At 43.1% G+C, this 12,670-nt stretch overlaps 1 protein-coding gene across 2 annotated transcripts in view; it reads left to right on the top strand.

Annotated features, from left to right (window-relative positions):
* Positions 1 to 12,670, top strand: part of Znf106 (zinc finger protein 106) — a 52,407-nt gene that overhangs the window by 15,517 nt on the left and 24,220 nt on the right. Inside the window, exons 4-6 of one of the 2 annotated variants that reach the window (XM_042687879.1) lie at positions 3,303 to 3,503; positions 7,897 to 10,062; positions 11,682 to 12,291. In XM_042687879.1, the coding sequence (XP_042543813.1) occupies positions 3,303 to 3,503; positions 7,897 to 10,062; positions 11,682 to 12,291 (2,977 nt within the window). The remainder of the gene's footprint in view (positions 1 to 3,302; positions 3,504 to 7,896; positions 10,063 to 11,681; positions 12,292 to 12,670) is intronic. The other variant, XM_042687880.1, reaches the window with a different exon arrangement.

Below are 12,670 nucleotides of genomic sequence, written 5' to 3'. Positions count from 1 at the left end.
CTGGCATTTTGATTAAAGATCTCTCAGGATTTGTGCTAAAGTTGCTGCTGCAGTGTTTGGTTTATCAGTCTGTAAGGTCTTAGATGGAAAAGTGGACCAAGGCATTTTACATGGTTTCAGAAAGCTTACCAAAGCAAATTAAGTTGGTCTGAATTTCTACTGTGATGTAACTTAGGTATTCTAGGTTTACTATAGACCCCTAATTTTTCTGATGCTACCCACTGTAGAGAGAGAGAGGGATTCATGTTCATAGCCTTTTTTAAGACTTTTTCTGTGCTGCCAAGAGAAGCAGCTTGTTTTCTGTTACAAGTTAGCATCCACTTAGAATAAGCTGCCGTCAGTTTAGTTTCTTTAGAGAAGAGTATGTTCATCCCAAGTACGCTGGAGAAACTTGAAGGTAATTCATTAGGTGTATAAATGTAGTAAGCACAGTTCAAAACTCCCAGTGGAGGGGCTGGGAAGGTGGTTCAGTGGTAGAGTGCTTGCCTTGCATGCATGAGGCCCTGGGTTCGATTCCTCAGCCCCACATAAGCAAAAAGAAAAAAGCCGGAAGTGGCACTGTGGCTCAAGTGGTAGAGCACTAGCCTTGAGCTGAAGAGCTGAGGGACAGCGCCCAGGCCCAGAGTTCAGTTCCCAGGACTGGCCCCCCCTCCCCTCCCCCAAAAAAACAAAAACCTCCCAGTGGAAGTAGTGTATTTAAAAGTCCTGGTGAAGCTGGTGCCATTGGCTCACACCTGTATTCCTAGCTACTCAGGATGCTGGGATCTGAGGATCACCAATTCTAAGCCAGCCAGGGCAGGAAAGTCCAAGAGTCTCTTTATCTCCAGTTAACCACCAAAAACAAAAAACCAGAAGTGGAGCTGTGACCAAGTGATAAGAGTACTAGCCTTGAGCAAAAAGCTTAGGGACAATGCCCAGGCTCAGTTCAAGCACAAGCCCTTTGAACTGGCACCAAAAAAAAAAAAAAGTACCTGTGAAAAGCCAGGTGCTGGTGGATCACACCAGCTGAGTAGCTGGTACCTACTCACGATCGTGATTTGAAGCTAGCAAAGGCAGCAAAGTTCTTGACACTCCATCTCCAAAATATCTAGCAGAAAGAAAGCCTCATAGCATGGCTCAAATGGTAAGAGCACCAGGTGAGCAAGTTATAAATAAAGCCCTGAGTTCAAACCGTAGACTCAGTCCTCTTCCCCCAAAAAAGAGGTATCTGTGAAATGAGAAGGAATTAAAATATTGATAATTCAAGACTAGTTACCAATCATTTCAAGGAACCTGGTCAGAACTCATTAAAAGGAATATTTAAAATATTAGCACTTTAAATTGGGCACCAGTGCTTGTAATCCTAGTTACTCACCCCAACAGGAAAGTCTGATAGACTCCAATAAACTACTTAAAAAAAGTAGGAAGTAGCGCTGTGGCTTGGATGTTAGAGTGCTCACCTTGAGCAAAAGAAGCTCAGAGACAGTGCTCAGGTCCAGAGTTCTAGCCCCAAGACCTGTTTAAAAAATAGCACGTTAGTTACAAAGTCCCCCAAAAGGTGAAAAAAAAAAAAACCTACAAAATTTCTCCATTTTTCTATTCTCTATGATTTACAAACAGTATTGTGTTTTTTTTTTTAAGTTATTTTTCCAGTGCTGGGGATCAAACGCAAGGTTCATGTCTACTAATCAAGAGCTCTACCATTGTGCTACAGTTCTAGCCCCACAATATTAATTTTATTGAAGGGACTGCTATTTGTGTGTTTGTAGTTCTTCACCTTAGGTGATATAACTTGGTACCTGGCGTTTAGCAGTTGCTCAATAAAGCATTCAGTGGTCTGTAACAGAAACTGTCTTGAAGTAAAGTTCTCCCAGAGCATTTCTTCCATTGGAGATAAATTTGACCTGAGTCTAGTTAGGAAGATATGAGAAAAAAATTAAAGGTACACGCGTTTCTTTCTTGCCCAAAACAAGACTTTTTATGTTGATTGTACAATATATACTGGCATAGGAAGTACAAAAATATCACTAGCATAAAACACAAGACATGTAACACTGGGTTATGCTAATTTGGATTATTGAATGTTTGGCATCTGAGGTTTTTACGTGTTCTCCAAAGTGATCTCACAGATGAAATCAGAGGATCTGAGGAAGCTGAAAAGCAGATGTATTATTGATCTGATATAGGTCTGCAGAAAGTTCAAGACCTTTAACTCTTTAAGACTGGCTAAACTGGGCACCGGGTGGCTCACGCCTGTAATCCTAGCTACTTAGGAGGCTGAGATCTGAGGATTACATTTCAAAGCCAGCCCGACTGGAAACTCCTTGAGACTCTTATCTCCAATAAACCACTAGAAAACAGGAAGTGGTGCTGTGGCTCAAGGGGTAGAGTGCTTGCCTTGAGCTGAAGAGTGCAGGGACAGCGCCCAAGCCCAGACAGAGTTCAAGCCCCGAGACCAACCAAAAAAAAAAAAAAAAAAAAGATTGGCCAAATATGGGATTTTTACTGTTAAGCATGTCCAGCAAAATTTAAGTGAGGGAGGGAATGGTAAGACAACTTTCCAGTCTGCCCAGTTGGTTGAAAACTCAGTTTTCTTCTTTCTGAACTGTAGCATTTTTGTGAAACTTGAGAATAAACATTTGTCCGACACAGCTGTTAACTTCCTACAACTGAAATGCTTTCCATTCCCTTAAAAATAAGACCTTCTGCTGCAGAATGTAGATTGCATGTATCATCCAGACCAAAAAAAGTTTGCTGGGATGACTCTTCTATCATTTGCCCCCACGTCAAGGCCTGGAATCTACACATTCCAGGCAGAGCTCCAGCTGTTCCTATTTAGTTACCATGATGGGATTGGCTGCACCGCCTCCTCTTTTCTCCACCCCTTGACTTTCACTGGAAGACAGCTGGAGGGCTGGAGATTAAATGGAAGTGCTGTCTCCAGGCCTTCTGAGTGCAGCTGGCACCATGGGTGTGCTCTAGAGCAACTCAGGTTTGCTCTGGGCCCCCTGCCCTGCCTCCCTTTCACCATGTTTCCTCTGGCAAGACTCTTAAGTCCAGCAATTCAAGAAGATTTCTCCTCCTAAAGAACATTAATCTGAAGTGTATTGCCTCTTGATTGCTGGAAAAGAACCAATTCATTTAGAAAGTAACTTAACAAGCAAACTTACTAAAAGTGATGCAAGGAGCATTGGAATTGATTAGCACTGATTTTTCACCGTGCCAACTCGTGCATTGTCTTTCAGAGGAAACTCTAGCAGCTCTGGTGAGTGTGCCATGCCAGTGGGGAGAATTGAATGTCCCTCATCTCCCTCTTTCCCTAGGGACAGTAGTCATGAGTGCCGAGTGTGTGGGGTCACAGAAGTGGGCCTTTCTGCCTATGCAAAGCACATTTCTGGCCAGTTGCACAAAGATAACGTTGATGCCCAGGAAAGAGAAGATGACGGAAAGGGAGAGGAAGAAGAAGAAGAATATTTTGACAAGGAGCTCGTTCAGTTAATAAAACAAAGGAAAGAACAAAACCGGTAAGTCATGATTTTGAATTTCCAAAATAAGCCTATCTGTATCAGAACATAGAAAATACATTTTACTTTTGTTTTTTAACCTCTTCAGTCTATAGCATTTACACTTACCTTAATTAATAAGGTTTAGTTAGAGGTTGCTCTCTGCAGAATAAGGCACAGTGGTGAAATACTTTCTGTTCCAAAAGCAACCTAAACTCAATCCTGTCCTTAGATAAGCTAGCTACATATCTACCATGTTCATAATTATTTTATTGGCATCCACATTTTAAAAATGTCACTGGGTAAACTAGGTTTTTGTTTGTTTGTTTGTTTGTTTTTTGTCTTATTGCCAAACGCTTAGGAATACAAGTTTCTTTTGAATTAGCATTCTACTTCTGCCAAATTTGATTTTTCTGTCTTTGAATCCCTGGTGACCAGCACAGAGCTTGATTTACTCTTAAGAACCTTTATGATATTTATTGAATTAGTTTATATTTTAAATTTGGCACATTGTTAGACCAACTTCTGGTTTGTACTACATAATTTTATACCTGCATTAAGTATTCAAGTTTAGGCACTTGTGATTTTAGTTCACTGATTTTGTGGTCTAAAGAGTTTAATGTAGTGGGGAAAAATTTTCAAGATATGAGTACAAGAATGATCTATGAAAGGCCCCTGTTTTCACTGTATTCGATGTTGGAGGGGAAGGGAAAAAACAAATTGTTTAGATAGGGATACAGGTGGACCCATTGCAATAATGAGCTATACAAGACGTTATGTCTGAAAATGAACTTTACAATTTGGCTGGAGGGTGTGGGGGGGGAGGAAGGGAGGAGTGGGGTGAGGGCGGCGGTGTGGGGGAGATTGGAAGGGATGGTAAAGGCAAACAGGAGGAGGCAACAATGCTTTATAAGAAATGTACTCATTACCTTGTCCATGTAATTGTAATCCTTCTGTACGGTATTTTCACAATTAAAAAAAAAAATCTCTGAATGCTAGTTATACTTACCTGTCTACTTCCTTTTTAGAGATTTGAATATAGGAAGGGAAAAATGTAGTCTTTACTATATATCTATATCTATATATATATATTAGAGATTTTTTGATCAAGTCTTAAAGACTTGGTCTTAAAATGTCTATAGCAGTGAGGTTTTTAAATCATTGAGTGCTTAGTCCTTCAAATGACATTAACACTTGTAGTACAGCTGTGTTTTCAGAAGCTGAGCCTCTTGGACATTGTCTTTGGCTTTGTTTCTGTACATTTAATGTGCCATTATTAGCATGTTCTGTAAATGACTAAACATTAGACAGTACTTGTACTTACTAAGTTCTTTGAATTTTTTATATGCTTCCATGAAGTCCTTTTATATAAATCTTCTAATTAAAAAAATTATTATTTTTTTTGCCAGTCCTGGGGCTTGAACTCATGGCTAGAACTCTCCCACTTCAGCCATAGCATCACTTCCACCTTTTTTTTTTGGGGGGGGGGGTCAGTCATGGAGCCTGAACTATGGGCCTGGTCTCTGTCCCTCAGCTCTTTTAGCTCAAGGCTAGCGCCCTACCACTTGAGCCACAGCCCCCCTTCCAACCTTTTCTGCTTATGTGGTACTCAGGAATCGAACCCAGGGCCTCATGTATGCAAGGCACGCACCCTACCACTGAGCCACTTTCCTAGCCCACTTCCAGCTTTTTCTGATTATGTGGTACTAAGGACTTGAGCCAAGGGCTTTATGTATATTAGGCAAGCATTCTACCACTAAGCCACATTCTCAGCCATTAAAAGATTTCTTTTGTGTTTACTTACCTATTTTTGCAGGAATGGGCCTTGATATGTAATACAAGCTGGTCTTAAACTTGTATAGTTCAGGCTGGCCTTGAACTTGAGATCCTCCTTTCCTAACCTCCCAAGTACTAGAATATACTCTGGGGTGTGTGTGTGTGTTCTGGTACTGAGGCTTGAATTTAGGGCCTGGGTACTGGTCCTTAGCTCTCCCCCCACTCCCCCACCCCCCCAAGTGAGTACTCTACTGTTTGATCCACAGTTCTACTTGGCTTTCTGGTAGCTAGTTGGAGAAAAGGATTTCACTTTTCTTCTCAGGCTGACTTTGAACCTTAGTCTTCAGATCCCAGACCCAAATTGTTATTATTATTATTATTATTATTTTTGGTCGGTTGTGGGCCTTGAACTCTGGGCCTGAGCGCTGTCCCTCAGCTCTCCAGCTCAAGGCGAGCGCTGCTCTACCACTTGAACTACAGAGCCACTTCCTAGGCTCATATTTCTTAATGAAGTTCTTTTTTGTTTTTGGGTTTTTGCTTCTTTGTCTCCCCCCTCCCCGTTTTGAGATTTTTATTGAGATTTTTATGAAATTTTTAATTTTATGAGGTTTTCTGGATGCTATTGTTCCTCAAATCTGGGCACTTTATGTGGAATTTCTCCCAGATTTGCTCATTTCTGATTAGTCTGGTAATCAGTCATTGGTCATTGGAGAACCCCTTGTTCCCTGGTCCTTTTGAATGTCAAAAACTGGCTGTTTAGAAATGAAAGTGACAAAAGCAACTGGGTTAATGTCAGCAATGAAAACTGCTGTTAGTGAATATAATAATGTGTGCTACTTCAGGTCATGTATATAGACCTGGGTGTCACTGATAATGTAAGAGTGTTTGAACTTTTTGAGATAGATTAACTTTTTTTGAGTCTTGCTTTGTGGCCCAAATTGGTCACAGACTCCCTCACTGGAAAGCCCAGTCAGGTCTCAAATGGCCAATTTCCTTGCCTTACCCTCATGAGTGCTTGGATTACAGGTATGAACCACTGTGCCTAGCCTTCATATATTGACTTTTAGTTCCATCTTATAAAAAGGGAAGGAAGCTGGTTGCCGGTGGCTCATGCCTGTAATCCCAGCTACTTGGGAGGCTGAGATCAAAGCCAGCCCAGGAGGGAAAGGTGAAACGCTTATCTCCAGTAAACTGCCAGAAAACTGGAAGTGATACTGTGGCTCAGGTGGTAGAGTGCTAGCCTTCAGCTGAAGAGCTGAAGGACAGAGCTCAGGCCCAGAGTTCAAGCCTTATGACTGACCAAAAAAAGGGGGGGGGGGAGGAATTCCAATTGTGTTGAAGATCTTTTAGACATTGAATGCTTTTCAAGCAAATCAACATGAATGTTGGGGGCTGGCATGTTGCTCAGTGGCAAAGCGCTTACCCAGCAAGTGCAGCATCCTGGGTTCGATCTCTTATACTAAAAGCAAACACATGCACAAAAATAATGTCAGTGCTGGTTTTGAGATTTAAGTCATGCTTACAGAAAAAGAGTTACAGAAATATTGTTTTCATTCTAATAAATCCTAGCACTTGGGAACGTAAGCACTGCCTTCAGTGCCAAGGTTCAAATATCTGCCACTTTCCAACTGTCTTAACTCTAGGCAAATTGGTGGATCACTCTACTCTTCAATCTTGTCAGCCATCTAAGAGTAGGACCGATAAGAATCAGACATTAAATGCCTGACGCTTACTGGATGATAGTAAATTTTAGTATTAGTATCAGCATTTTTAGCACTTGTCATGTGCCAAGCACTGTACTAGGCATAGCACAGTTTATAAAGGAAAATGCTATGATATCTGTTGCTGTGACCTTTTCTACAAACAGTTCTGTTCAAACAACTGTAGTTTCTTTGAAAAGCTCTCTAGCTCATGATGGGTGACAATGTTATCAGACACTTTGTATTCAATACTGTTTTGTAGAATGGGAACTTCTTTGTACTTACCCGAGTGCTTCTTATTTGGTGTACGCATTTCACTCCTGTCTATGATTTCCTTGGCTTTGTTGTAAGCCATCATGGACAGAAAGTATACACAGAAGCTTTCTTACTCTACTAACAGCCATTGAATAGGGATGTAATAAAGTGTGTATTCATGAAAGAGGACATGCAAAATATAATATAACCATTTAAAATAGGATTAAGGAATTGAATTGTTTTTTTTCAGAAAGAACTTGTAACTGCGAAAATCAGGTTTGAAGGTCAGCTGAATGAATATATAATTGAGTCAATAATAATCATAACCACAAAATATAATTGTACTTTGAAAATGCTACATGATGTAAGAGTAATCACAGGAAAATAGAAACAATATATCAGAACATGCCCCAAAAAACTCCAAAACCAAAATTAGGATTTAGAAAAAATACACATTCAGAAGTAAATACATTATTTACTTTTAAGTTAATAGATTTACATAAGTTTAACCAGATCATCTAAAGATAGGAAAGCAGCCACTGTTAGAAACCAAAATAGGTGACTATATCATGAAAGTAATGGGGGGTGGGGAAAGGATAAAGGGGAATGTTTTACAGGTTATGCCTATAAAAGGAAGCAGAATTCCTTTAATGAAATACTTTTTTTTTTTTTGCCTTCCCCAGACAAGATGAATCTTCAAAAAGCAGCCAAGAAATAAACTCAGATGACCGGCAACCCCAATGGAGACGAGAAGACCGAATCCCTTATCAAGACAGAGAGAGTTACAGCCAATCAGCCAGGCATCATCGTGGCCCTCCACAGCGGGACTGGAAATGGGAAAAGGATGGCTTTAATAATACTAGGAAAAATAGCTTTTCACATCCTTTGAGGAATGCCGCTGGGCCCAGAGGAAGCTCTGGGTGGCACAAAGGTATTGCAAGAGGCTCCTCAGGCTGGTTTCACAACCACAGTAATTCTGGCGGTGGTTGGCATCCAAATAGTGGGGTGGTAGACTGGAATTACAACGCTACAGGAAGGAATTCCAGTTGGCATTCTGAGGGAACAGGTGGATTTCCCAGCTGGCATATGAACAACAACAACGGAAACTGGAAATCCAACGTACGTAGTACAAATAGCTGGAATTACAATGGCCCGGCAGACAAATTCCAACAAGGCCGAGGCAGAAACGCGAACTATCAAATGGAAGACAAGACTGGGCCGTGGAACAAGAAATTGAGTAAGGCCAGCAAGTACAATCCAGAGCGCTACAAATGGCAGTGGCAGGAGAAAGACAAGGCCAGCACATTCAGGGGTCCTTCTGAAGGATTTGCCAGCAGTGCGTTTCCTTCCGAAGGCTTGCTCGAATTCAATTTCGAGCCGTCAGAAAGCCAAACTCCTAAACCAACAGACCCCCCGCCAGCTTCCAAAATGAACGGCAAGAACGGTAACGCAGCAAGGGAAAAGTTCCGCCGCTGGACTCCCTACCCTTCGCAGAGGAATCTGGATTTACTGTCGGGCTTGAAAGAAATCACTAGCAACAAGTCCGAAAAGATAGATAAACCTCTTTTTAACTTTAGCTTGATAACCGCAGGCGCACAAGAACCTCAAGCGGAAGAAGCAAACAATTCCCCAATGCTGAAAACACAAAAAGAAATACGTTCTGGGTTTCTGAACTGCAAAGACGTTTGTGAAGGCACCCCGTCCAGTGAGGGGAGGGGCTGCCCCCGCACAGAGCCGCCCGAGCCACCGCGCAGCTCAGAGAAGAGAGCGCCGCCCAAGTCCCCTCTCCTCCCGCTTCCCACCCCCAAAGCCGCGCCTCAAAAACGAGATCCGAAGAATCCCCCCAAGCCCCCCGAAGCCCATTCTCGGTTTCCTGAGGAACATTCAAATCCCTTGAACAAACCCGCTGTGGAAGATGATCCTGGCTCTTCACATGTCCCCAAGTTGCGCAGCCCAGGTCCTCGAGGCTTAAAAGGGAATAAAACGACATCCGGCACTCCGAAGGAACCTGAGGAGAATCTAAATGACACATTGGAGAAAGTCCAGGAGAGGCCACCGTGTCCCAAGACACTCCCCAGCTCTTCTAAAAGGAGCAGAAGCCACGAGAAGGCAAGTAGGAATGTGGAAGGGTCTGAAAAGGGGTCCTTGAAGATGGAGTTTCCAGTACCTGCATTCGAAGATGAGAGTGATGGGGAGGCATCAGACATGGAAAAGCCGGAACCAAAAACCAGGACCGCCGTGGGTTCTACAGCGACGGAAACTTTGTCATGCAGCGCCCACACTGCTGATGAGAAAGGAGACGAGGAGAGCCTGGAAACGGGTAGGAAGCCTGCCACTTCCCCATGCAATGCCACACTTCTGCACAAAGAATCCGACGTGCATGTGGCGCCCACAGCCAGCCCACAAGCTGGCCTCCTGCTAGACTCGAAAACCGCACCAGAGCACGCCCAGGGCGACGACCCCGCAAAGTCTCACGCACTCTTTGAAACGGAGAGCTTCGAGAGTACCAGTCTGGATCCCGAGCTTCAAAAAAACGACAGTAGTCAGCCCTCAGGCCCTCTCCTGCCTGAACTAAGCAAGCTAGGCTTCCCAGCCTCCCTCCAGAGGGACCTCACCCGCCACATTAGTCTGAAGAGCAAAAGCGGAGCCCACCTGCCCGAGCCGAACCTCAACAGTGCCCGGCGTATTCGCAACATCAGCGGCCATCGAAAGAGTGAAACAGAGAAAGAATCTGGTCTCAAGCCAACCCTGCGACAAATTCTAAATGCATCTCGGAGAAACGTCAACTGGGAGCAGGTCATTCAGCAAGTAACCAAGAAAAAGCAAGAGCTAGGCAAAGGCTTACCCAGGTGTGTGCCTTTTCCAGTAGCTGCTGCTATCTCTTAAATTCTTTAAAGTTGCCCTTTGGCTTCATCAAGAGAATTCTCCTGTTACGTTTAATTAAATGTTTGCCAAAAATATCCGTTGTAGATGTCTCAGAATGATTTGTGACATATATTTTTTTGTTTGTTTTTGTTTTTTGCTTTTAGATTTAATTTTTTTTGTTTTGTTTTTTGTTGGTCCTGGGACTTGGTTTCACGGCCTGGATACTGCCCCTGAGCTTCTTTTGCTCAAGACTAGTGCTCTACCACTTGAGCCCCACAGCTAAACTTCTGGCTTTTTGGTAGTTTATTGGAATAGGAGTTTCACGGGCTTTCCTGCTTAGGCTGGCTTTGAATGGCAGTCTTCAGATTTCAGCCCCTTGAGTAACTAGGATTACAGGTGTGAGCCACTGGTATTGCCTGGCATGACTGGAATTTTATGACGGGTGGAATAAAGTCTCTCCTAGCAGAAAATACATCAGAATCCCATCACTTTCAGTTTAAAGAAAGTGAGAGCATAAAAATGTATGTCTCTAAGTGTGTATCTTTTTCTAAATCCTAATTTTGGGATGAGTGGTACGGCTTTTGCATGTAACTATTCTCATGACCCTTTCAATGAGAACCTGCAGGTAGCTGAGTACCTTGCTTTCTGTACTTGGGCACTCTCCTTAGGATCACAGAATGCTTTCTCCTAAGCGCTTGTATAACATTTGGCTGTTACCTTATGTTGAAGGGATGTTCAACATAGGTTTGCTACTTGAAAATCTAATTCTGCAGTATTCATATATACATATGTATGAAATCTCCAGGCTTATATATTTTTATGTACGTGCATATATATGTATACATACATATATATGTGTGTATATGTACATATGCATACACACATATATATGTATATATATTCAGGCTTAGGGTTGTTTCTGTCCTGGTTGAAATAATATATTTATCTTATACCCTGTCACTTTCCCACGCCTGGGATTAGTACATGGAATTGCAGATATGAAGTTCTTAGGCTAGTGCTTAGCATTTAATGAATGTCCTGTAAGTTTTTTCATGTTCTTTTGCTTGTTTGGTTTGCTTTTAAATGACTTATAGTTTTTAAACTCCATTTGCCATAAAACCCTCAATTTTTATTTCTTCACATATTTTCATAGGTATATGTTAATTTACTACTTGTAGCACTGCAATATATATGTCTGAACCACTCACCGGACCGTGATCTCCAGGAGGGCAGAGACTGTCTTTTTTAATTTTTTTTTTTGTTGTTGTTGTTGGTTATGGGTCTTGAACTCTGGGCCTGGGTGCTGTCCCTGCACTGCAGCTCAAGGCAAGCACTCTACCACTTGAGCCACAGCGCCACTTCTGGTTTTTTGAGTGGTTAATTGGAGATAAGAATCTCATGGACTTTCCTGCCCAGGCTGGCTTTGAACCGTAATCCTCAGATCTCAGCCTCCTGAGTAGGTAGGGTTACAGACATGAGCACTGACACCCGGCTTGGGATCGTCTTGTTTATTCATTTGTGGACCCAGCTGAACAGCCTGGCTCTTTAAAACAGTGTCCCACTTCACAACTGTGTCTGATTTGTGCTTTTGTTTTTCTTTAAGGTTTGGCATAGAAATGGTACCTCTGGTTCAAAATGAGCAAGAGGCCTTGGACTTAGATGAGGAGCCTGATCTGTCCAATCTAGAAGGATTCCACTGGGAAGGTGTTTCCATTTGCTCATCCCCTGGGTTGACAAGAAAGCGAAGCCTTTCCGAGAGCAGCGTGGTCGTGGACAGGGCTCCTGTGTATAGCTTCTTTAGTGAGGAAGGTACTGGCAAAGAAAACGAGCCCCAGCACATTGTTGCTGCGCAGAGTCAGAAAGCGACCATGTGCCTTAAACAGGAAGTGGTCCCTCTGGCCGCCTCCCTCAGAGCAGGTGAAAGGGCTGAGAACATTGGCACGCAGAGACGACATAGTACACAGCCACCCGCTGACCCTGCAATACCGTTGATGCATTTGGCCAAAGACTTGGCCAGCCAGGAGAGGTCCACACCCTTGTCAGAGTACCAGAATGTCCAGGAGAGTAATGGAGAAGGAAACTCTCTATCATTGAACGCTTCCTCAGCCCTCACCACCTCCACCTTAGCAGATGCTGCCACAGACAGTAGTTGTACCTCTGGCACCGAACAAAACGACAGCCAGAGTGTTCGGAAGAAACGAAGAGCCACTGGGGTGAGTATGAGTTCCTGTGCCTTTTAGAGTCCATCTCTTGTGACTTAGTGGTTGATAAAGGAAGATTTACCTCTGATTGCTGATTGTTCTGGGGGATCCAGGATTGTGCTTTTTTTTTTTTTTGGTTAGTCAGGGGGCTTGAACTCTGGGCCTGGGCACTGTCCCTAAGCTCTTCAGTTCAAGGCCAGTGCTCTAGCACTTGAGCCGCAGCACCACTTCTGGTTTTCTGATGCTTAATGGGAGATAAGTCTCACAGCCTTCCCTGACGGGCTGGCTTTGCACTGCGATCCTCACGTTTGCCTCTTGAGTAGCTGGGGTTACAGACGTGAGCCTTGAGTGCTCAATTGGGGGTTGTGTTTCTTCCCATATTCTGCAGGAG

The sequence above is a fragment of the Dipodomys spectabilis genome, unplaced genomic scaffold (assembly GCF_019054845.1).
Source record: "Dipodomys spectabilis isolate Male_0828 unplaced genomic scaffold, ASM1905484v1 ptg000108l, whole genome shotgun sequence".
In the NCBI taxonomy this organism is placed as follows: Eukaryota; Metazoa; Chordata; class Mammalia; order Rodentia; family Heteromyidae; genus Dipodomys; species Dipodomys spectabilis.
The sequence above is the reverse complement of the archived record's forward strand: the minus strand, read 5'-3'. Positions and strand labels throughout refer to the sequence as shown.